The sequence below is a fragment of the Saimiri boliviensis genome, chromosome 12, assembly GCF_048565385.1.
Source record: "Saimiri boliviensis isolate mSaiBol1 chromosome 12, mSaiBol1.pri, whole genome shotgun sequence".
In the NCBI taxonomy this organism is placed as follows: Eukaryota; Metazoa; Chordata; class Mammalia; order Primates; family Cebidae; genus Saimiri; species Saimiri boliviensis.
This window is the reverse complement of record NC_133460.1, coordinates 76,207,898-76,234,986: the sequence shown is the minus strand read 5'-3', so window position 1 is coordinate 76,234,986 and position 27,089 is coordinate 76,207,898. Positions and strand designations below refer to the sequence as shown.

Below are 27,089 nucleotides of genomic sequence, written 5' to 3'. Positions count from 1 at the left end.
AATCAGTCAAGTTTTCAATAATATGCAGCAGAGGTCAAGTTCAAAGGCCTACAGACATCATACAGGTTATATATATGACTAGTACTAGCATGACACTTAGCACAGGCAGGACCCGGGAAGGACTGAAAGTTATATACCCTGCTTAACAGGCATTCAACTAATAACCCTATGATGTGAACAAGACAAATCAGCAGCCTGGATTCCACCATAGCCTAGGCTGGTGAGAGCCCACTAAATCACAAATTGACAAAGAGACTCCCTCTGCTAGGAACCTGTAAACCTGCAGTAGTGTTCACAAATCACATTTCTTACAAGTTTGACACATTTTTTTTAAGTATCTAAAATTTATTTTAATGATCCTTTAAAAATATTGAAAAAGTAGCTAATTGTTACATGAAGCATTTAGGTCACTGCCTCCTTTCAACAGTTGATACTACTAAACATTTGGATTTGACTATTACATAAAATAATTTAATGGTTCATATTGTTCTTCATGTCACTAATTATGTAGAAAAGGTATCATATATTTGGCTATCATACAGAACTAGAGAGGAAACAGCTTTTTGGGATAAAGGCATATGCCATGCTACCTCTGTTTGTTTTTACCCTCCACCATATCTTACAGAACGAAAATATCAATAGTTTTCCTTTTCTTAAAGCTGCAGATACCCCCCTTAAAATAAAATTCGAGGAGCTACTTTTATAGAATCAAAAAGGGGCTGAGATGGCCACTGACCAATGTTTCTCCATCTTAGTATACGTGAATACAAAAATATGGTACAAAGAATTTGGTATTCTTTCATACAGATAAAAGGGCTAGACAGAGATTTAACAATCCTGAAAAAGACCATTTCAGTGCTTACTATAGCTATGCTACACACTGGGAAGACTCAATGTTGGAATCTGTCACCATTTAGCTCAAGATGGGACTAGAGGGTAGGAATACAAATGCCCTGGGTCTTGCTCTCCCAGCTGAAGTACAGCAGATGCTACTACAGTTGTCTAAGGGCTGGAGTAAAAGTCTCAGACAGACTCTCAGGGTTTCCAGGGTCTAAAACTTCTAAAACTGTTTTGCTTCTGTTTACTTGTTTTTAGTTTAAACTTTATTTAGTTACCTCTGAATCAGAATACCTGGGAGCAAAATACAGATATCTCCACTTTACTAAACTCTCTGGATGTTTCTTAAGCCCAGTGAGATTCTGAGACGACCAACATCCTTTCCATTCTACCTCACCCAACCCGCAATTTGCCTTTCACTGCATTATTCTAGTTTTGTGTTTGATTCTTGTTGAATCTGTACACTTTCTGCAAATACATAAGCTACTCATTTTATAATTCACTCATCATACTTAGAAGTATCCATCAACAATTCTATTAGGGATAAAGGTACAAAGGGAAGTAAAGTGGCTTGACTGACAATGCTTAGGATTTTCTCAGTTTTTGGCTGAAGATAATTTTTTCTCCTCCAAGCAACCATTTTTGGGTGTTCTATAAGAACATATGAAGTGTAATAATTTTATGAAATGTGTCACAACACTGAAAATTGTAAAGATATTTTAAGTTCTATTAGTGTTTCAGTTTGTTTTCTGAAATAAAATGGCACCACACTAACTATAATGAAATACAGCATATCATTACCTCTTAGTGTTAAGTGACTGCACTAAATAGACCTACATTTCAGTTTCTAGTTCTCAAGTCTCATTATGTACTAAAAATAAAGAACAGATACTTTCAAAGAATAAATTTCAAATAAAATATATTTAGAAAATGATAAAACTGTCTTTGATGTCCTTTTTTCCTTAGAGAATAAATTACTTTTATCAAAACGTCTTTACTGTAGATTTGGAAAATACAAAAAGGTATCAAGAAATGAACTGTGAGTTACAAGTCTCCTTTTGCTGTACATTTGAGTTTAGTCCTTTTTTCTTTGCTATTATAACTTAATCTTAACCCACTGATCTATTTCTTATAGATTCCTAAAAGTGGAACTGCTAGTTCAAACAGCACACACATTTTAAAAGGCTTTTTGATAAATGCTGTACATTGGTCTTTGAGAAAGTTGTTCTATTTTTCTACATTTTTAAAAGAAATGTGAATGCCTGTCACTCTATAGCCTCATCAATAATGAGTACTATCTTTTCACACCTCTTAATTTGGCAACTTAATAAGCATAAAATAGTATTTTATTTTTTTCATTTCTTGACTTCTAAGGAAGTTCATCCTTTTTATACACTTATTAGCTCACTGTTTCTTGTGTATCTTGCCTGATCATGTCCTTTGCCCATTTTTATGAAAAGCTGGCCTTTTTCTTACATTTGTATGAATACTTTATGTATTAGTAACATTAAATCTTTATCATACATTGCAAATATATTTTGATATTGAACAATCACCACCTCAAAGAGGGTTTCCTTTGGCTATCTCATTAAAACTATTTACCTATTTTTTCTTCTAATGCTATAAAATTTAACCTGTTTATTTTTTGTCTGTTACCATCATTAGTGTAAGTTCCATGAAAGAAAAGATTTGTGTTCATTTTTACTTCTGAACCCTCAAGGGCCTAGAAGAGTGCCCAATGCATAATATTTACCAGATATTTGTTAAATTTATCTTTTTTCTGCATTAATTTGAATACCCTTTACAGACTCATACATACTAGGGTCTGTTCCTGAGCTATTCTTTTTATTCATATGTCTATGTTTAAGGCAGTATCCTATTTTAATTACTTCAGCTTTAAAATATGTTTTAGTATGTGGTAGTACAGATTCCCCCTCAATACTCTTTGTAAAAACATGACTGATCAGAAGCATCTGTTGATATTTCCTCATGAGCTTTAGAATGACTGACTGTCAAGTTAAACAAAGATCTGGTAAAAATGTGTTTGGAATTACATTTAACTTTATAATTTAATTGTGGGGAGAACTGGCATCTTTATAAAATTTAATGTACTATTTAAATTTCTTAGGTATAAAATGAAATTTTGGATATATATGAGAATGTCTTTGTTTTTAAGAAATATATGCTGAAGTGTTTAGTGGTCAGCTTTCCTGATACCTGCAATTTACTTTCAAATGATTAAAAAAAAAAATATATATATATATATATACACACACACAGATTGATTAATAAGGTAAGGAGATGGGAAGAGAAAGAGAGGGGAAGAGGAGGTGAAAATGTGGCAAAATGTTAACTGATGAATCTAGGTAATGGTAAAGAATATTCCTTTGTATAATTATTTCAATTTTTTGTTTTGAAAAATTTTTAAATAGGAAAAACATCAAGACTTCACATTAAATTTTATCAAATACCTTTTCAGTATCTACCGATGACTTTTTGTTTTTTTGAGATGAAGTCTCGCTCTGTTGCCCAGGATGGAGTGCAGTGGCGTGATCTCGGCTCACTGCAACCTCTGCCTCCCAGGTTCAAGCCATTCTCCTGCCTCAGCCTCCTGAGTAGCTGGGATTACAGGTGCATGCCACCACGCCTGGCTAATTTTTGTATTTTTAGTAGAGATGGGGTTTCACCATGTTGGTCAGGCTGGCCCAAACTCCTGACCTCATGATCCGCCCACCTCAGCCTCCCAAAGTGCTGAGACTACAGGCATGAGTCACTATGCCTGGCCTAATTTTTGTATTTTTAGTAGAGACGGGGTTTCATGTTGGCCTGGCTGGTCTTGAACTCCTGACCTCATGATCTGCCTGCCTCAGCCTCCCACAGTGCTGGGATTACAGGCAAGAGCCACTGCGCTCCACCCTGATGATTTTTCTTACTTAGTGTATATATGTATAAAATGTATATAAATCTATATAATATATACATATTTAATCCCCTTCTCCCAATACTGTCATTCCTTCATTTCTGATAAAAATGATATTAAGTCTTGGTTTACTATTCTCTTACTATATTAGTATATTATTTATCATCTTTCTATTTATATTCAAAATGAGATTTGGTGCTAGTTTTCTAATAGTGGGTTCCCTGTCAGTTTTTGCTATTTTAAGAATGGCAAAGTGGAAGGATTCCACCTTTTCTAGTGATTCACAATAGATACAACATAGAAATGATCTATTCCTTAAAAATTTGAGAATATGACTATAAAATCATTTAGGTATCCTTTCAGGAAGTTAAAGGTGCATCCTATGAGCTAAAAGTTCAATTTTCTTACAGGACTATAATCCATTAATGAGGTGTTGAAAGAATAAAAGAAAATTTGTATGGATTTAGAAATTTGGTCTCACTCCAGTTTTTCCCTAATACTTTGGATCATGGTTTAAGGACATATTCATTTCTAAGGAAATACATAGGCATCAATACCAAGAGTAAAAGCAGAAAGCCACGTATTGCACAGGTTATAGCTACAGGCAGTGTTATTACAATTCAGCATCTCCAAATCAGCTATGAGGCTAAAGCAGCTGAAACATTTATACACCTCAGATACACACAAATCTCACAAAGCTCAGTTAAATTATTTACCCCTCACCCTTATCTGCATAAAGAGAAGAATGATCTTGCTCCCTCCATGACTTGACTTGGCCTTCAGAGATGTTAAATTTACTTACTACATTGCTGAAAAGGTAGGATTTAAAGAGTGTGTATCAAAAAGCACATATTTTAATGAATGCATGAGAATTCCCATATCATAACATTGACAAAAAGGCTGAGGCAAATTCTAAACTGCTAATTAAACTTTTTCAATAAGCAATTTCAAGTGATTCTTTTAATGCTTAATATACATTCGTCGCAACTCCAAAACTGTAACACTGGAGGTAAGTATGTCAGTTAAGTTTATTATATAATTACAATCATCCTTTCTCCCTGGCTCCAAGGAAATAAAGATGAAAACTACTTTAATTACTGAAATAAAAGAACAATGGATATTTTATCATTTATTTGTTTGTTTGAGACAGGGTCTTGTTCTGTCACCCATGCTGGAGTGCAGTGTCACAATCTCAGTTCACTGCAACTTCTACCTCCTGGGCTCAAGCAATCCACCCAGCTCAACCTCCTAAGTAGCTGGGACTACAGGCGTGTACCAACACACCCAGCTAATTTTTGTATTTTTTTTTTTTTGTAGATACAGAGTTTCACCATGTTGTCCAGGCTGGTCTTGAGCTCCTGGACTCAAGCAATCTGTCCACCTCAGCCTCCAAAACTGCTGAGAATTACAAGTGTGAGTCACTGTGTCTGGCCTAAAATTTATTTTAAAAAAATACACACACACACACACACACACACATATATATATATATATATATATATATATATATATTTTTTTTTTTTTCTTTTGAGATAGAGTTTCACTCTTGTTGCCCAGGCTGGAGTGCAATGGCGCAGTCTCGGCTCACTGCAACCTCCGCCTCCCAGGTTCAAGTAATTCTCTTGCCTCAGCCTCCTGAGTAGCTGGGATTACAGGCGTGTGCCACCACGTCCGGCTAATTTTTGTATTTTTAGTAGAGACAAGGTTTCTCCATGTTGGTCAGGCTGGTTTCTAACTCCCAACCTCAGGTGATCTGCCCACCTTGGCCTCCCAGAATGTTGGGATTACAGGCGTGAGCCACTGCACCGAGCTGACTACTGGCCTCAAGCAATCTTCTATCCTCAGCCTTCCAAAGCACTGAAATTACAGGCATAAGCCACCATGCCTGGCCTAACAATGGATATTTTAAAGAAATGCTATGATCAATTCACAGGATTAAAGTTGATCATCAATCATGTCTGTACCCAACAATAGTCTTTACTATAACCTCGTCTATTTCCCAAATTTTTAGAATTTATCAGCTAAACTTTCCTCAGACACATGTTCAAGTTTTCTTAGTGCATTATTAAATTAGTTCACTATCATTTTTAAAGAAGTAACCCAAGTACAGTACTTAGGGAAGGGCTAATAAGCAAGTTGTTATTTAGATTCACCTAATTTGGCATTTTATATTTCACTTGTGGTTGAATGATTCACTAAAAAATAACATTTCTGCAAAGAAAGTAATGTCTCAATCCAATACTGAGCAGAGATTTCTCAAGGACTGAAAGCAGTAATTATTAAAAATTCCTGACTCATAAATAATAGCCTTAACATTTCTAATTTCATTTTTAGTTCAGTAAAATAGATAATTCAGGAGAAATAAATAATGGGAAATCTTGGGTATATAAGTTGAAAAGGTAAGTTTTTTGTAGCTCCAATAACAATTAGATTTACAAAGTCAAACATCTTAGGAATTGAGTCTGGGATGGACGTGCTCACCGCCACGGTGTCATGATGGTCATATGTACAGTCGTGAGTGCCTCTTACCTGATACAAAGGGCCATCCTGAGAGCAGACTTGCGAAGCTGAGCAGTTCAGACACCGAAACTGCGGAGGAGATGAACTCATCAGATAAGAGGCATCCACAACTGGACACATATTTAAAATTGATTATTTAAAATATTTTACCGTCAAACACAAGAGTCAACATGATTAATGGTAAATAAACACTTTCCGAGAAAATGGTGGTTGTTTTTGAAAAAAAAAAAAAAAGACTTTAATAACTTAGTAATTGGTAAATTTAGCTTGAAGTAATTTTAGCATCTAGCTATGAGTTTTGTTTAATATTCTGCAAATGTGAAAATGGTGGCCTCTCCTTCCCAGAACGTTTTCAAATACTATTTCCTGGGAAAACCTCACTTCTTGCATACACAAGGGACATCCTCTTTCTTCCACCCTTTCCTGTGATCACTCTCTCCTAGATCTCTTCTTCAACTTCCCCTGAAAGTAATACTGTTCAAGGAGATCAGAGCTCTGAGAGGGACATGGAATTCCGCTCAACCTATAAGGAATCTACTTTCTGTTTTATAGTAGGTTATTTATGTTGCATTATATTGCTCAGATTAGATTAGCATTAGATTGTGAGCTCCTTGAATCTATATTTTAGTCACAGTGATCTTAATAGCTAAGGCCCAGAACTGGCATACATCAGTCACTGAGATGTTTTATGAGTAAAGCAATGAGAGAACACACTTTAAAACTATTGAGTAGATTCATTTGTAAACCTACTACTTTGAAACAATTTATTCACATTAAAAAATCATTCCCAAATTCTAATTTTTAAATATTATGCTAAACTATTAGGAAATATAATTTTAATTGTAATAAACCCCAATTTTAAATATTATGCTAAACTATTATTAAATATATTTTTTATTGTAATTAGACTGTAAAACATTAAATGTATTCTTTAAAATTATGCATATATGAATTCAACATTGCCTACTCTTCAAAATGGAAGAAAAATTAAATACATAAAAAATGTAAGGTACAAATTAACCAGGATATTTCTAACACAGCAAAGTAGGTTTTTTAAAGATATACTTTGAAAGAGTATTTAAATAAGCATTGATTAAAACAAATATATTTGTAGCCTTTAAAATAAAATTTAAGAAATTTTCTATTTTCCCAAGATAGTAATTTTTTTTCTCCAGCAGTCAGTTAATTTTGGGTGCTTTGTGCATCAACATGCTGTAAGGCAGGCTCAGCTCTGCAATCCTTTAGCAACCTTCTCCTTTCTCTCTGAAGAGTCGCCAAACTCTGGTCTATCAGACTTTGTCTAACACTGAAAATCCTAAACAGGGTTCAACAAGAGTAAGCAGTAAAGTGGCAATTTCACTAAGTGATTCTCTTTTTTTTTTTTTTCCTACTGATCTCTTCAGTATCAAGTCAAGATGTCCACACTTGTATTTCTTACAAGTGCCTGCTAATGCAAATAAAGCAAAAGAAGACAAGCATGGTGCAGTAACTTTAGGTGCCGGATGGCAGAGGTGGCTAGAAGACATAAAACTAAATCAGGATGATCTGGGAAAGGTGGCCATACTGAGAACTACCCAAGAAAAGGTAAGCAGGAAGAACGTAAGTCCATGATGAAAGCTAAGGCTAGATAGAGATATTGACAATAAGCTCTCAGGTATGAAACTAAGTGAAGGAGGAGAGAATTATAATCATAATGAAGGTGAATGTACATAAGCTACTAAAAAAATAACATTTATCATGTCAGACACTCTATGAAACACTTTAGTATAGTTCATTAATTCTTAGTTTTACCTAGATTTTAAAGAATACAAAAACTGAAAACTGAGGCAAAACTAGGAAGCAGGACACAACTGGAAGAAAATAGCTGTAACTCATAATAGTCAAAGATTCATATTCAGAACACATAAAGAGGTCCTAGAATTCAATAAGAAAAAGACAAACATCATGAAAAGAAATCAAGGCAATGAATATGAAAGGTAAGTTCACAGAAGAAATGTACAATTGATAATATGCAGTGTTGATGAAAATGTCGAAAAATGGGCACTCTCCTACATTATTCGTATAATTATAAATTTCAAATAATATCCACTAAAACCTTTTTAGAGATAATTTGTATCTATCAACATTTAAAACATGCATACTCTATTGAAAATCCACTTCTAAGAATCTAGCCAATGGATATGCTTGCATATGTGTAAAAAGATGTATGTACTAGAATACCTTGCTTATAATGTCAAAAAATTTGAAAAAAATAAATGTCGACCAAAGTACTGTGTTAATTATGCTACAGCCACACAAATGTAATATTATTAATGTATTAAAAAATTGTTTCAAAGTTTACTGCCTCTGCACAAGACACATTCTCAAACTTTAAAAAAGTTGCAAAACAATACATATGATTCCATTTATGTTTCAAAAAATGTGATGACCCTTGGGCATGAATATTGTAAAGAAAATCCAATTATTAGATTGATGACAGATTAGATGACATAAATCCCTTCCAAACTGAGATCTGATTCTGTAATTTTGCATCCTCAATTTATAGATGTGGAAACTACAGGGAAAGTCAGTAGTCACAGATCACATCTCCTGAAACACTATTATTCAAAGGATGGTCCAAAGATCAGATGCATTAGCAGCTCCTGGGAGTTTGCTAGAAATACAGTATCTTAAGCCTCACTCCCAGACCTACTGAGTCAGAATCTGTATTTTACCAAGATCCTCAGATGATTTACATCTGCATTAAAGATTGAGAAGCATTGTTTTTTTCTTTTTTCTCCCACTAATTAGAAAAAGATTAATGTCAAGCTTGAGTACAGAATCTTGAGGTGGCAATACTGATATGAACTGAAAAAATTTCAAGAGCTAAGTCTGACCAGCTGTTTGTTTTGATTCCTAAAAATAAAAATCTTTCAAAAATGCATCACAGTAGAGATAAGGGTCTAGAGTAGGCAGGGGCCATAGAAAACAGGCTGAGCCTGAAATGGAACTGCCCCAAGATAAAGGAGAACAGTGAAACAGAATCTGTATGGTGCAGGGAAATACCCAACTATACTTGAGAAATTGAGGCAAAATCAATTCTCCTGAGATTCCTCCTAAGAGGCTAGAAGTAGGAAGAGGTAAAGGGGTGATCTGAATATGGAGTATCCTTGTTGGAGATGAAAGACTCCAGGGGGCAGAGTAGTATCCAATATGAGGAAAGAAAATGACAGACTTAGTCCCAGTATGTAGAATAGATGAGGAGACATCCCATAGTACTAAATAGAATAAAAAACTGCAAAGATGCCAATTCCAGCCAAATCGATCTAGAAATAATCCAGTGCCAGTCACAATCCCATTCTAAAGCTCATCTTGAAGAATAAACGGGTAAAATTAGCCAATACAACTTCCAAAAGAATAATTGAGGATTTTGCCCTAACAGGTACTAATTACACATTATAAAGCAACCTAGAAGGCCCAACTACTTGTCCTATAAAACATGTTTAAACTTCATCCAAATTTATCCCAAAGAAAGTAGACAACTGGAGGGTTTCAGATAGGGGTGGTCAGCTCTTTATAAAAGCTAGATGATGTGTAATGCTGGTATAGAATAAGACCTGCTGACAAGAACAAAACAATGTCTAGGAACATATAGATATATACACACACACATGAACTAAATTAATCCCAGGTAGATTAAAATTTTTAATACCAAAAAGTAATAGAAACAAGTAAAAGAGCCACATGGTGGTCATTAGTTTAGGAAATAAGCTGATTCCAGTCTAAGGCAGAGCAAGTTAGTTGGTAAGTAGACTAGTAAGAGCTCTTCGGACATCCTGCCATCTTGCTGGCAGTGGATGATGAAATGAGAAGGGATGTGATCACAATATGCTATAGGAGCTTAATCAAGAAATGATTGTTTTAGTGATACTGCTGCATTCATCCACGTTACTCAACTGTCAGAATTCATCTGTTAATATTATAATAATTTGTAATTGGAAGCTGAACAAAAATTTAAAGTTTATTTAACAGAAACAAATAGAAGGCTGAGATTTAAATAAATATTTTTAGGATATATTTTGCATAACCATTACTTTATAAAAGATAACATTTTCATTCAATTTACTTTTTGAACAAGTACTGATTGAGTATATATGCTGGGCACGGCTCTAGGTGCTGGAGATTTAGCAGGGAACAAACAAAAATCCTTGTCCTCAGATTATATTTTACTTGGGGGACAAACAATAAACATATAAATAAGAGGCATAATAAGCCAGAGGTGGCAAGAAATACTATGGAAAACAATAAGGCATGAAAAGGGAGTAAGAATGCCATCGGTAGAGGGGGTTGTAATTTTAGAGGAGGTCAGAGGCCTCACTGAGAAGGTGACATAGAAGCAAAGTTACTTAAGTGAAGGGGGTAAAGGAAACCAGTTAGGAAGATATCGTGGGAGGTGAGGGCAAGCCAGGTGTGGCTGAGGAAACAGGCCAGTGTGGCTGCAGTGCTGTGAGGCCAGGGAGGCAAAGTAAACAATGAGGTGAGAGAGTATCTAGGGAGATTATAAGGTGGCCACATATGTAGGTCTCTAGAAAGACTCTGATTTTTCCTAAATTAAACATTATTAAAGGAATCAGAGAATGGAGTGGGCATGTTCTAACCTGTTTTAAGAGGATCACTCTGGCTGCTGTATGAGGTGAAGACAGAGGTTGGGCAAGCGTGGTGGCATGGCCTTGCTAGGAGATTGGCTAGGGTGGGTTGGACCAGTAGTGAAGTGGAGGTAAGTGAGACATAGCTGGATCCTGAATGTATATTTTGATGGTAAAGGTTACAGAATTTGCTAAGGATGGATGAAAGAAAAAGAAGGCCGTCAGTGCTGACTTCAGGGATTTTGGTCTGAGCAACTGGAAAAATGGAGCTACCAATCTTAGAATTATTGAGGTTGTGATGACTGAGGGTGAAACAGGTTTGGAGAAGAGTAACCAAAAAAGCAGGTTTGTTACACCAACAAATGAAATGGGCTAATATATTGTTTTACTGGTGCACTAAATGTAAAAGGTAGTAATTTTTCAGTTTATGGGTTTAGTTTCCACCTGAATGACGAAACATAGCTACTGAACCAATTTTTGAACTTTTACTAAAATGGGCCTTAAACAACCAAAACATTTAAACTATTCACAAATACATAATCAGAAATGTAATTCATTAAGGACTGATTTAAATCACAGTCTCTTACTAAAAAATGTCTATAAATTAGGTCTTTCATACTTTGACATTAATATAATGGCAGCTGGAGTAACTTTGAGAAGAGATCTTGTAAAGAACAAGTGAGCACTCATAGAGGTCATCCACTGGATGTCCACTTACATCTCTAACCTGAAGGCAAGTCTATTCATCAAGATGATTTCAAGCACTGAAACACACTGCAATGCTTGCTAAACTGTCAAAGAAAGCTGAAGTTACATTTAATACAGTATTATGTGTAATATAATAATATCCATTCCTCAACTGTGTTCAGTAAAAAAGAATTTACTACCTGTGCAATCCGTACCTGGTACCTGGAACATTTTGGTTGTAGGGGTTAACTGAGGGTGATTGATACATGTACAGTCATTTAAAATATTATAAAATGTCACAGAAAGGCAGGTTGTAATTTACCAAATACAAAAGTAGTTAGATTTTTAAAAACATGAGCTACATAGATGTTTGATGAGTTCTTCAAGGGCACACACTATTTGGTGGCTGGTATTAGAATGTATTTTTTCCTTCTTGCTTTCCGCTATTAATGAAAGCATTCAGTCTCATAAGAAAGGTTTTACCCAGGGTTTTTCCTATGTCTCAAGTAGGGAAAAAACCTGATTTACAAATTTAGGTGCTTCACTTATTATTATATCATATTGAGACATTTCTTCTGCAAAAGAGCCAAGTATCTTACCCATAAGACAATGAGTTTTTGAGTCTTGTTTTCTAACAATTCCACAGATGTTTATATTCAATATAAATATGTTTTTGAAATACTGTAACATGGCAACCCTCATTATATCTGGATTCTATATTACTTATTCTTGTGTGAGGTTAAATTTCTTAATGTGTGTTTGTTTTTATAATTTACATTTTCATTTACATTTCAGAAAATGTAATAAATCTAGTTTACAGAATAAATTACAGTTTAAGAGTATGACATACTGTATCATAAATACCGCAGAAGATAATTTTAGAATCCCAAAAGATAATCTTAGAAGTTATCTGGTCCAACCTTCTAGTCAATTTTAATTCATGTTTATTTATGCACTCAGATTATGAAGATAATTTCTGACAGCATTACTACTGTATTCCTAGTCTCGTATGTCAGTCCTACAATCCCTAAGTACCTCAAATTTCCCTAATATCCTATGCTTGAACCTAAGTTATAGTTACTGCTATAGAACTTAGTAGAACCTAAGTTCCTATTGTATTCCTTAGTCTCATATATCCAACTTACAAACCAGAATCAAAGATATAGTTCAAAATACAAAATTCGTCTTTTGGATTTTCTTTAGTTTTCTCCTTTGAATCATTTCTCCCATACTGCTTAGAGCCTAAGGCACAATAATCTAATTCTGGCATCAGAAAGCACAGCCAAGTCACTTACCCTTAAGTCTGAGTTTATATTTTCAATGAAAAGGAGGTACCTGAAAGAAGATTATTTAGATTCTACCCCATCTGTCCCCTCTACCACAACCAAAAATAAACTTTCTTATCAACCATTAATCATATTAGTCAGGGCAGAACTTAGTTTCCCTCCCTACCATTCCATATACATAAATGTTCCAATAATTTATTGGGTTTAAAAAAATATGTTATCTTCTCTGTCTTGGTTAGTAAAGTCCTGAACATAATTTAGATGGGGTTTTAATCTCACTTTAAATCTGATAAAACCACATTTAACACAGACCTTGATTTTATACATGGGACCAATTTTCAGAGTGCTAGAAGAAATAGTTAACAAAAGGAATCAGTTTATTCTCTCTCCCAAGCTAGTTTATCTTTTTTAGTTCCTAATATTGTTAAAAATTTGAGTAACATAATGGTATATAACTAAATATACACATAGTAAATATAAAAGCAATTTACGTTTTCGCCTCTTAGTCGCCATCTTGTCATGTAGATGAATTCCATAGTATGATCCTTCCCCATAATTTCACCATTGCACAGCACATCCAACTTTAAAAAGAATAATTATAGATCTATTAACATAATGTTGAATTCAAAAGTATTTTGCAGTTTTCGAAATTTCAAAAAATATTCAAATAGTTATAACAAAAGCATTAACCATTATTTTACACAGAAAGCATTTATTCTCCTAAAGTGTTAACGATTTTGATATAAGGAACACACAGCACTGTTTATCTTGTCCCACATACCTGTATCTCAAGTCCATACACATAATTTACAAATGCAATGTAACTTTCTTAGTGCAAATCTCTGTCATGTCTCTTAGAAGTTTAAGGCAGATTTCTGTGGCTGCCCCTTTTTGAACAAGAACTTATAGAAACCTCACAGTTCTTCTCAGCTCCTTTGGCTTCTCAATTCCTCTCTCAGAATTCTTTCACCTTCCCAAGATTTGAAGAGGTTAGTTTCTTCTTACTAGTTTGGGCTTGAAGAAGGAAATGAATGAATGTGGATACAGTGATTTATGGGGCTTTAAAGGTATATGAGAATTTTCAGTAATTACCAATAGCTAATTTGATACAAAAGTTAGGACTACACCACAGGTCTGTGTCTCTTAGGGCTGTCTGGCTTCTCTGGTTTGCCTGGTTGGTAATTTGCACAATACTTACAGGATCCTCTTCTAACTTTGCACAAAGCTTCAAAAAAGTGTTGTACTTATCAGCGTTAACTTTTGCTCCAAGTTGCAGGAACCGAACAACCCCTAAATCTTTAAGAAGGGTACAGGAACTCTGGCTATATTTCACTAATTCAACAAAGCATAATCAAGCAAATGTTCATCATCAATCCTTATAAATAAAATAACATTTTAGCTATCTAGCTATTAAAAACAGACTGGAAAGATTTCATTTGAAGTATGGGAGAGGAAGAAGAATGAGGTTTAAATAATTCTTCATCTGGCTAGAGACTACAGTTTTGAACTTTAAGTCTAAGATGAGTATAGTTTCAGTTAATTGTATTAGACATATGAAGCAAAATTATTGATTTTTTGATGATTTATGATGACTTACATGGATCCCAAAATGTTTTTCAGGCATCGTTTTATTAACTCTTAAAAGAATAAAGGAATCATTTCATTTTTCTTTATCTTGCTTAAAAATAAATTCATAAGCAAAGTGAAGAGACTTACTTAGGATGCAATTGCTAATCAGGTATACTGCATCTATCAGTGTCATTTAGCAACTAAACTATCTTGCCCCAGTTAGCAATGCTGTTACAAAAGCTTCCACTGTGAGGTATTTAATTAAATCATCCCCCTGCATGCTAGGCAGCAAAATAAGGGGGGAACTGAAAAAGATTCCTAAAAGTCATAGGAAAACTCCTTTGCACTGGGATAGATAAGGAGATGTCAGTGTACTGAATCTCTCCCTCTGCCATCTTTTATAGAGAAATATGTACATGCCAGAGGTAAGACTAAACAAGAGTAATAGTTGTCTTAGTAATAACAGCTTCCTAAAAATTAGAAAATGTTAACTCAATGAATCAGACTTCAAAGGAAATAAAACTGCACATGGTATTTTGGATGAAGAAATTAAAGTGTAAAACCAAACCATAAAAACAATTTTATTGTCTATTTTTCACTGTAGTCATATCTATACATTGTTATTATCATTTATTTTTACCAAGTACATTGGGCTTTGATACTTCCGTATTTTTTTCCTAATACAAAAGTTGATGTCTCTAGGATTTGAAAAAATATTTGTAGAACCATAACAACAATTGTTATTATTATACTTTAAGTTCTGGGGCACATGTGCAGATTGTGCAGGATTGTTACATAGGTATAAACATGCCATGGTGGTTTGCTGCATCCATCCCCGCCGTCACCTACATTAGGTATTTCTCCTAATGTTATCCCTCCCCAATCTCCCCACCCCCAAACAGACCCCAGTGTGTGACGTTCCCACCCTGTATCCATGTGATCTCATTGTTCAACACCCACTTATAAGTGAGAACATGCAGTGTTTGGTTTTCTGTTCTTGTGTCAGTTTGCTGAGAATGATGGTTTCCAGCTTCATCCATGTCCCTGCAAAGAACATGAACCCATCCTTTTTTATGACTGCATAGTATTCCATGGTGTATATGGGCCACATTTTCTTTAACCAGTCTATCACTGATGGGCATTTGGGTTGGTTCCAAGTCTTTGCTATTGTAAACAGTGCTGCAATGAACATACATGTGCATGTGTCTTTATAGCAGAATGATTTATAATCTTTTGGGTATATACCCAGTAATGGGATTGCTGGGTCAAATAGTATTTCTATTTCTAGATCCTTGAGGAATCACCACACTGTCCTCCACAATGGTTGAACTAATTTACATTCCCACCAACAGTGTAAAAGCATTCTTATTTCTCCATATCCTCTCCAGCATCTGTTGCCTCCAGATTTTTAAATGATTGCCATTCTCACTGGTATGAGATAGTATCTCAATGTGGTTTGGATTTGCATTTCTCTAATGATCAGTGATGATGAACATTTTTTCAGTTTGTTGGCCTCATAAATGTCTTCTTTTGAAAAGTGTCTGTTCATATCCTTTGCCCACTTTTTGATGGGGTGTTTTTTTTCTTGTAAATTTGTTGTAGATTGCAAAAAAATTTTCCCATTCTGTTGGTTGCCAGTTCACTCTAACGACTGTTTCTTTTGCTGTGCAGAAGCTCTTAAGTTTAATTAGTTCCCATTTATCTATTTTGGCTTTTGTTGCCATTGCTTTTGGTGTTTTAGTAGTAATGTCCTTGCCTATACCTATGTCCTGAATGGCACTGCCTAGGTTTTTTTCTAGGGTTGTTATGATTTTAGGTCTTACGTTTATATCTTTTAATCCACTGGAGTTAATTTTTATATAAGGTCTAAGGAAGGGGTCCAGTTTTAGCTTTCTGCACATGGCTAGTTTTTCCCAATACCATTTATTAAATAGGATATCCTTCCCCATTGCTTGTTTTTGTCAGGTTTGTCAAAGATCAGATGGTTGTAGATGTGCAGTGTTAATTCCAAGGCCTCTGTCCTGTTCCATTGGTCTATATCTCTGTTGTGGTACTAGTACCATGCTGTTTTGATTACTGTAGCCTTGTAGTGTAGTTTGAAGTCAGGTAGTGTTATGACTCCAGCTTTGTTCTTTTTGCTTAGGATTGTCTTGGCTATGCAGGTTCTTTCTTGGTTCCATATGAGGTTAAAGGTGGTTTTCTCCAGTTCTGTGAATAAAGTCAATGGTAGCTTGATGGGATAGCACTGAATCTATAAATCACTTTGGGCAGTATGGCTATTTTCACGATACTGATTCTTCTTAACCATGAGCATAGAATGTTTTTTCATTTGTTTGTGTCCTCTCTTATTTCCTTGAGCAGTGGTTTATAGTTCTCCTTGAAGAGGTCCTTCACATCCTTTGTTAGTTGTATTCCCAGGTATTTTATTCTCTTTGCAGCAATCGTGAATGGGAGTTGACTCATGTTTTGGCTCTCTGTCTGTTATTGGTGTATAGGATGCTTGTAATTTTTGCACATTGATTTTGTATCCTGAGACTTTGCTGAAGTTGCTTATCAGTTTGAGGAGATTTTGGGCTGAGATGACGGGGTCTTATAAATATACAATCATGTTGTCTGCAAATAGAGACAATTTGACTTCCTCTTTTCCTAAATGAATACCCTTTATTTCTTTTTCTTGTCTAATTGCTCTGGCTAGAACTTCCAATACTATGTTGAATAGGAATGGTGAGAAGAGGGCATCCTTGTCTAGGTGCCAGTTTTCAAAGAGGATGCTTCCAGTTTTCACAGAGGATGCTTCCAGTTTTGGGGCATTCAGTATGATATTCGCTGTGGGTTTGTGGTAAACAGCTCTTATTATTTTGAGATACATTCCACTGATAACTAGTTTATTGAGAGTTTTTAGCATAAAGGGCTGTTGAATTTTGTTGCAGGCACTCTCTGCATCTATTGAGATAATCATGTGATTTTTGTCTTTGGTTCTGTTTATGTGATGGATTATGTTTATAGATTTGTGTATGTTGAACCAGCCTTGCATTCCCCAGTTGAAGCCTACCTGATCATGATGGATAAGCTTTTTGATGTGCTGTTGCATTCAGTTTGCCAGTATTTTATTGAAGATTTTTCTATCAATGTTCATCATGGATATTGGCCTGAAATTTTCTTTTTTAGTTGTGTTTCTGCCAGGTTTGGGCATCAGGATGATGTTGGTCTCATAAAATAAGTTAGGGAGGATTCTCTCTTTTTGTATTGCTTGGAAGTTTCAGAAGGAATGGTACCAGCTCCTCTTTGTATGTCTGGTAGAAATTGGCTGTGAACCCGTCTGGACTGGGACTTTTTTTGGTTGGTAGGTTATTAATTGCTGCCTCAATTTCAAACCTTGTTATTAGTCTATTCAGGGATTCAACTTCTTCCTGGTTTAGTCTTGGGAGGGTGTAAGTGTCCAGGAATTTATCCATTTCTTCTAGATTTACTGGTTTATGTGCATAAAGTTGTTGGTAGTAATCTCTGATGGAAGTCTGTATTTCTGTGGAATCGGTGGTGATATCCCCTTATCATTTTGTTATTGCATCTATTCTATTATTCTCTTTTCTTTGTTAGTCTGGCTAGCGGTCTATTTTGTTGATCTTTTCAAAAAACCAGCTGCTGAATTCATTGATTCTTTGAAGGATTTTTTTGTGTCTCTATCTCCTTCAGTTCTGCTCTGATCTTAGCAATTTCTTGTCCTCTGCTAGCTTTTGAATTTGTTTGATCTTGCTTCTTTAGCCCTTTTAATCATGACGTTAAGGTATTGATTTTAGATCTTTCCTCACTTCTCATGTGGGTATTTAGTACTATACATTTCCCTCTAGACACTGCTTTAAATGTGTCCCAGAGATTCTGGTTCTTTGTTCTCATTGGTTTTGAAGAACATCCTTATTTCTGCCTTCATTTCGTTATTTATCCAGTAGTCATTCAGGAGCATGTTGTTAAGTTTCCATGCAGTTGTGTGGTTGTGAGTGAGTTTCTTAATCCTGAGGTCTACTTTGATTGCACTGTGGTCTGAGACTGTTATGATTTCTGATCTTTTGCATTTGCTGAGGAGTGATTTATTTCCAATTATGTGGTCAATTTTAGAGTAAGTCTGATGTGGTGCTGAGAAGAATGTATATTCTGTGGATTTGGGGTGGAGAGTTCTGTAGATATCTACTGGTGTGCTTGGTCCAGATCTGAGTTCAAGTCCTGGAAATCAAGTCCTGTCTAATATGGACAGTGGCGTGTTAAAGTATCCCACTATTATTGTGTGGGAGTCTAAGTCTCTTTGTAGATCATTAAGAACTTGCTTTATGTATCTGGGTGCTCCTGTATTGGGTGTACATATATTTAGGATAGTTAGCTCTTCTTGTTGCATTGATCCCTTTACCATTATGTAATGCCCTTGTCTCTTTTGTTCTTTGTTGGTTTAAAGTCTGTTTTATCACAGACTAGGATTGCAACCCCCGCTTTTTTTTTTTTTGCTCTCCATTTGCTTGGTAAATCTTCTTCCATCCCTTTATTTTGAGTCTATGTGTGTCTTTGCATGTGAGATGGGTCTCCTGAATATAGCACACCAATGGGTCTTGATACTCTATCCAATTTGCCAGTCTGCATCTTCTGATTGGGGCATTTAGCTCATTTACATTTAAGGTTAATATTGTTATGTGTGAATTTTATCCTGCCATTTTGATACTAGCTGGTTGTTTTGCCCGTAAGTTGATGCGGTTTCTTCATTGTGTTGTTGGTCTTTATAATTTGGTACATTTTTGCAGTGGCTGGTACTGGTTGTTCCTTTCCATATTTAGTGCTTCCTTCAGGTGCTCTTGTAAGGCAGCCCTGGTAGTGATGAAATCTCTCAGCAGTTGCTTGTCCATAAAGGATTTTCTTTCTCCTTCACTTATGAAGCTTAGTTTGGCTGGATATGAAATTCTGGGTTGAAAGTTCTTTTCTTTAAGGATATTGAATATTGGCCCCCACTCTCTTCTGGCTGTAGAGTTTCTGCTCAGAGATCTGCTGAGTCCGATGGGCTTCCCTTTGTGGGTAACCTGACCTCTATGGCTGCCCTTAGCATTTTTTCCTTCATTTCAACCCTGCTGAATCTGATGATTATGTGCCTTGGGGTTGCTCTTCTTGAGGAATATCTTTGTGGTATTCTCTGTATTTCCTGGATTTGAATGTTGGCTTACCTTGCTAGGTTGGGGAAATTCTCCATAATAACAATTTTTAACCCACAGACTAGTCATTTGAGAGAAACTTTCAAATAAGCTCAGAATCAGAGGCTTCCTCAAAACATGGACATAATAACTGTCAATGTCTGTCACATTTTGTTTCTCCTATGATATTCACATTACTGCAGATAGGCTGGAAATACTATGCTGCCTTTGATGTCCTTGTTTACATAGGAAACTTGTCCTGGTCTTTAATTTTGTTTTTTCTTTCTTTTTTTTTTTTTTTGAGATGGAGTGTCACTCTATTGCCCAGGCTGGAGTGCAGTGGCACAATCTTGGTTCATTGCAACCTCCGCCTCCCAGATTCAAGTGATTCTTGCCTCGGCCTCCTGAGCAGCTGGAATTATAGGCGCCTGCCACCACACCCAGGTAATTTTTGTAGCTTTAGTAGACACAGGGTTTCACCATCTTGGCCAGGTTGGTCTCAAACTCCTGACCTCAGGTGATCCACCCACCTCAGACTCCCCAAGTGCTGGGATTGTAGGCATAAGCCTGGCCTGGTCTTTAATTTCTAGATGCTAACATCAGAACTCAAAAGGGAAGAAGGGGAAATTAATGAATTGTAAGATCACCATTTAGGCAGGTGAGAAATTATAGCCCTATTTCCTTATAATGTTTTAGTCATAATTGTAGGATTAAAAACATTCTCTACACATGGAACACATGAAAAGCTATGTTGTGATCAATATCAGGGCAATTTACCTCTTCTGTAAATAAACTGGTAAATTACATTTATGCAGATATAATATGTTGGTTTTATCTAGTGTTAAACAAAACCACATCTGCATTTCATGGAACTGTGATTAGTTATGAAATTCCTTGGGATAAAAAAACAATGTTTTACATTCTGTAGAAATCTATAAAGAATTGGTAATAATTGATCTCAAAGATCTCAGATAAAAAATGACATACCCTAAGGCATGAATACATTTAGCTAGTATGTTTATTTTGGGACTACTTAAAGTTCTTTAAATATCTCCTCTAATTATAAAACGTTAAATGTATTAGTATCATAGTTTATTCAGGGTATGTTCAATTAGAAAATACATATTACCTAAGTAGAATAATACATTCTGAAATTTTTTAACATGAAAATAACCAAAGTTTCCACAAATTTAATTTGAATATATTCTCAGTTTTCACTTTTGTTAGAATTTTACTTCAAATACTTTAATTATTGAAATGATCAAGGTTAGATATTATTTAACTTACCTCATAAGAACTTGGAAGTTTTAGTTTTAAACTTAGAAATTTTTTAATAGTTCCAACAGTTACACGTGTAGAACATCGAATGAATTTCTTCATTAACCCCTAAAGGAAATAAAGATTACTAGTTAAAATGTTCTATCTTGCTTTTGATGAAACCACAGCTACCATTTCCACTATCATTTTGAATATTTTTAAAACGTATTGTGAAACATTTTAATTTACAGTTTTTTAGTACTTGCAAGTAAAAATGTTCCTAATTCTTGGATTCTTACATGACATTCTTTAAGAATGTATTATTATGTGTGCTAGGAAAATCCTGCCAAATAGGCAATCTGCTTACCTCTAGATATTTTAGTAAAGAAAACATGAGTTTAAATTAAAAAGAAAAAAACCAAAAGGTCACAAGAAGCATAAAAATATTTTATTATATAATATAACTTCTGAGACATTAGGGACATTTTCTAAAACATGGTATCACAGCTTTTAAATAATTTTAGAAAGAGTAGTGATTTCAAATGGGACTCTGAGGAGCCAGAGGGTTCAACAGAGAGAGGCTGGTTAGGCCATAGCATGTCCAATTAGAAGTTGCATAATGTGGACCTTGTGTTGGGGAGAATCATGTAGAGTCAGTGTCTAATAGGCTGTGCCAGTACTTTACCGGAAAAACAAACTTCTATGTGCCTTGATGTGTCTCATCTGTAAAACGTGCAGAGCACTACTAATTCACTCTTCAAGCTTGAATATCACTAAAATATAAGAACCAATCTAGAAGGGATACTCAAGCTGAAAATGAAGCAAAATGAGGTTGTGGTCATAATAAACATGAACCAATATGTGAAACAAAATTACATACCACAACCGCAAAAGTTATTGGAATACTAAAACACACAAAGCAACAAGAGAATCTCTTAAAGATATTACTCCTATTCATATGCATAGGAAATTAGGTCAGCATCTGGAACAACAACTTAGTGTTCTTAAATTCAGTAAGTCAAAGAAAGAACTATTCAATGTTTATGTCCTAGCAAATGTTTTCCTAGCAAAACATATTTCCTGACAAAGACCAACAGAAATAAATTAACAAATAATACTTGGTCACAACACAGATGATAAAGTATCCATTAAAAGAAAACAGAAGTTAAAAGTCACATCTAAAGCAAGACATACTCTACCCATTTCAAATGTGAAGACCGATATTCTAGACAGCATGAAAACAAAGGGATAAATGTACAAGTCTATCTTCTCTGTTATCTGTTCACACCTTCTCAAGAAGCCCAACGTTTCCCATCCATTTTCTTTTTGCCCCAAACGCTTCAAAAGAATCATTAGCACATTTTTACAAGCCCCAATTAAGTCAGAGAACATAAGCGTTTAGGTCGATCATCCCCAGTCCAAAATCTGAAATGCCCCCAAATCTGAAACTGAGGGCTGACATGGCACACACTCATTTCAGATTTGGGAGGTTCAACTGTAAGTATATACAAAGCAAATATTCCAAAATCCAAAAAAATTCTGGTCCCAACCATTTTGGGTAAGGGATATGAAACCTGTACTGAAAGACTCTAATACGTATGTTTTTTCATCTGCCAAGAAATCAGGAAGAATCTCCAGATGTGATGTTGGTATCACTATTCATAATCTTTCAGAGATTAATAGTTAATAGTTTTTATGCTATTCACAAAGTTGTGCAACCATTACCATAATCTAATTCCAAAAAATATTTTCATCATCCCTCCAAGTAACCCCAAATTCATTAGCAGTCACTTCCCAACGTTCCCTCCTTCCAGCCCCTGACAACTGCTAATCTACTTTCTGTCTTTATCCTTGCCTGAACTTTTCATATAAATGGAACCACATAATATGTGACCTTTTATGTCTCACTTCTTTCACTTAGCATAAAGTTTTCAAGGTTCATCCATGTTGTAGCATGCTTAGCATATATCAGTACTTCATTGAAGTTTATGACTGAACAGTAGTATCACATTTTGTTTCGTTTTGTTTTTCCATTCATCAGTTGACAGAATTTAGGTTGTTTTTACTTTGTGGCTATTATGAATAATGCTTTTATGAGTATACATATACAAGATTTTGTGTGAACATGTTTTCAATTCTTTTATACAGTAGTCCCTCCTTATCTGCAGTTTCATTTTCCTTGATTTCACTTACCCAGTCAATATTTCACTGTACAAAAATTCGAAATATAAAATTCTAAAAATAATTCCTAAGTTTTAAGCTGCATAAAATTCTGAGTAGCATGGTAAAATCTTGCATCATCCTACTCCATCCTGCCTGGAGTAGAATCTTCCCTTTGTCCAGCATATTCATGCTGTATAGGCTACCTGTCCATTAGTCACTTAGCTATCTCAGTTATCAAATCAAAACACCAGTATATACAGGATTATCTGGTACTATCTGTGGTTGCAGCATCCACTGGGGGTCTTGTAGCATATGCCCCACAGATAAGGGGGAACTACTGTGTATGATCATATACTTAGAAGTGGAATCACCATGTCAACTGTTCGAGAAACTGCTAAACTGTTTTCCACAGTAGCTGCACTTTCACCTTCCCACTAGGAATGTATTTCAATTTGTCCACATTCTCTAACATTTATTATTTTCCTTAAAAAAAATCTGGCCATCCTAGTAGGTATGAAATGATATCTCATTGTGGTTTTGATTTGCAGAGCCCTAATGACTAGTGATGTTTAGCAACTTTTCCTGTGCTTATTGGTCATTTTTATAACTTCTTTAGAGGAATGTGTATTCAAATCTTTAGCCATTTTTTTTTCAAATTGGGTAATCTTTTTATTGATTTATAAGAGTTCTTCATATATCTGTATATTAAAGGCTTATCAGACATTATTTGCACATATTTTTCCCATTCTATAAGTTTTTTCACTTTCTTAAATGTCCTTTGATATACAAGAGTTTTACATTTTAATGAAGTCCAATTTACCTGTTTGTTTTTTTTTTTTTTTTTTTTTCCTTTTGCTGCTTATGCTTTTGGTGTCATTTCTAAGAATCCACTGCTATATCAAAAAGCTCATCCACCATGATCAAGTAGGATTCATCCCAGGGATGCAAGGCTGGTTCAACATACGCAAGTCCATAAACGTAATTCACCACATAAACAGAACCAAAGACAAAAACCACATGATTATCTCAATTGATGCAGAGAAGGCTTTTGACAAAATTCAACAACCCTTTATGCTAAAAACCCTCAACAAACTAGGTATTGACGGAACGTATCTCAAAACAATAAAAGCTATTTACGACAAACCAACAGCCAATATCATACTGAATGGGCAAAAACTGGAAGCATTCCCTTTGAAATCTGGCACTAGACAATCTCTCACCACTCCTATTCAATATAGTACTGGAAGTTCTAGCCAGAGCAATCAGGCAAGAAAAAGAAATAAAGGGTATCCAAATTGGAAAGGAGGAAATCAAATTGTCTCTATTTGCAGATGACATGATTGTATATCTGGAAGACCCCATCATCTCAGCCCAAAATCTCCTGACTCTGATAAACAACTTCAGCGAAGTCTCAGGATACAAAATCAACGTGCAAAAATCACAAGCATTCCTATACACCAGTAATAGACTTCAACAGAGTCAAATCAAGAACGAACTGCCATTCACAATTGCTACAAAGAGAATAAAATACCTAGGAATACAACTAACAAGAAACGTAAAGGACCTCTTCAAGGAGAACTACAAGCCATTGCTCAATGAAATAAGAGAGGATACAAACAGATGGAGAAACATTCCATGTTCATGGTTAGGAAGAATCAACATTGTGAAAATGGCCATACTGCCCAAAGTAATTTACAGATTCAACGCTATTCCCATCAAGCTACCAATGACCTTCTTCACAGAACTGGAAAAAAACACCTTAAACTTCATACGGAACCAAAAGAGAGCCTGCATAGCCAAGTTAATTCTAAGCAAAAAGAACAAAGCAGGAGGCATCACACTACTGGACTTCAAACTATACTACAAGGCTACAGTAATCAAAACAGCATGGTACTGGTACCAAAACAGAGATATAGACCAATGGAACAGAACAGAGGCCTCAGAGGAAATAGAACATACCCACAACCATCTGATCTTCGACAAACCTGACAAAAACAAGCAATGGGGAAAGGACTCCCTGTTTAATAAATGGTGTTGGGAAAACTGGCTAGCCATGTGCAGAAAGCAGAAACAGGACCCCTTCCTGACACCTTACACCAAAACTAACTCCAGATGGATTAAAGACTTAAACATCAGACCTAACACCATAAAAACACTAGAAGAAAATCTAGGCAAAACCATTCAGGACATAGGTGTAGGCAAGGACTTCATGACCAAAATGCCAAAAGCAATGGGAACAAAAGCCAAAATAGACAAATGGGACCTAATCAAACTCCACAGCTTCTGCACGGCAAAAGAAACAGTCAGTAGAGTGAATCGGCAACCAACAGAATGGGAAAAAATTTTTGCAGTCTACCCATCTGACAAGGGGCTGATATCCAGAATTTACAAAGAACTAAAGCAGATCTACAAGAAAAAAACAAACAAGCCCATTCAAAAATGGGCAAAGGATATGAACAGATACTTTACAAAAGAAGACATACAGGAGGCCAACAAACATGTGAAAAAATGCTCATCATCACTGGTCATCAGAGAAATGCAAATCAAAACTACATTGAGATACCATCTCACACCAGTTAGAATGGCGATCATTAAAAAATCTGGAAACAACAGATGCTGGAGAGAATGTGGAGAAATAGGAACACTTTTACACTGTTGGTGGGAATGTAAATTAATTCAACCATTGTGGAAGACAGTGTAGAGATTCCTCAAGGACCTAAAAATAGAAATCCCATTTGACCCAGCAATCCCATTACTGGGTATATATCCAAAGGATTATAAATCATTCTACTACAAGGACACGTGCACACGAATGTTCATTGCAGCACTGTGTACAATAGCAAAGACCTGGAACCAACCCAAATGCCCAACGATGATAGACTGGATAGGGAAAATGTGGTACATACACACCATGGAATATTACGCAGCCATCAAAAACGATGAGTTCACGTCCTTTGCAGGGACATGGATGAACCTGGAAACCATCATTCTCAGCAAACTGACACAAGAGCAGAAAATCAAACACCGTATATTCTCACTCATAGGTGGGTGTTGAACAATGAGAACACATGGACACAGGGAGGGGAGCACTACACACTGGGGTCCGTTGGGGGGAAATGGGGGAGGGACGGGGGGGTGGGGAGGTGGGAAGAGATAGCATGGGGAGAAATGACAGATACAGGCGAGGGGACGGAAGGCAGCAAACCACACTGCCATGTGTGTACCTATGCAACAATCTTGCATGTTCTTCACATGTACCCCAAAACCTAAAATGCAATTAAAAAAAAAAAAGAATCCACTGCTAAATCCAAGGTCATGGGAATATATTAATTTCCCCTTCCTCTTGGAAGGCTATAGATTTTTGATGAATGTAGATTTACTAGTTGCCCGTTTTCTTTGAGCACTCTGCATATATTATCCTATTGCCTTCTAGCCTCCACAGCTTTTGGTGAGAAACTGGCTACTAACCCTACTGGGGGTCCGTTGTGTGTGAATCACCTTTATATTGCTTTCAAGATTCTATCTTTGTCTTTTAATAATTTGATTATGATGTTCCTAGTATGAATTTCTTTGAATTTATCATATGTGGAGTTTGTTAAGCTTCTCAGATGTTTAATATTTTTTATCAAATTCAGTTGTTTTTTGGGGGCCATTATTTCTTCAAATACACTTTCTGTCCTTTTTTCTCCATTTCCTCTGTTTCTGGAACTTCCATTATGGGTATGCTGGTAAGCTTGATGGTGTCTACAGGTCTCTAAGGACCTGCTCATTTTTCTTCATTCTATTTTCTTTCCATTTCTCAGACTGAATAATCTCAATTCATTAAACTTCAATTTTATAGGTTCTTTTTCTTTGGCTCAAGTGTGCTGTGAGCCTCACCCATAAAATGTTCATTTCAGTTGCTATACAACTCCAGAATATTAAAAAAAAATTAATATCCTATATTTGGTGATATAATTCTTGTATTTTCATATAGGTGATCAGACCATGGTTTTAGTTCTTTGTACATATTTAAATAGATGATTTCAAATTTATGCCTAATAAGTGCAATGTCTGGGCT

General features: G+C 35.5%; 1 protein-coding gene across 4 annotated transcripts in view; it reads right to left on the bottom strand.

Annotated features, from left to right (window-relative positions):
* The window catches only part of PCGF5 (polycomb group ring finger 5), a 121,985-nt gene that overhangs the window by 6,188 nt on the left and 88,708 nt on the right, over window positions 1-27,089 (bottom strand). For 3 of the 4 annotated variants that reach the window (XM_039465222.2, XM_074382567.1, XM_003922403.3), the window contains 3 exons: window positions 20,897-20,995; window positions 13,367-13,456; window positions 6,287-6,346 (listed from right to left, as the gene is read on the bottom strand). In XM_039465222.2, the coding sequence (XP_039321156.1) occupies window positions 6,287-6,346; window positions 13,367-13,456; window positions 20,897-20,995 (249 nt within the window). The remainder of the gene's footprint in view (window positions 1-6,286; window positions 6,347-13,366; window positions 13,457-20,896; window positions 20,996-27,089) is intronic. The other variant, XM_074382568.1, reaches the window with a different exon arrangement.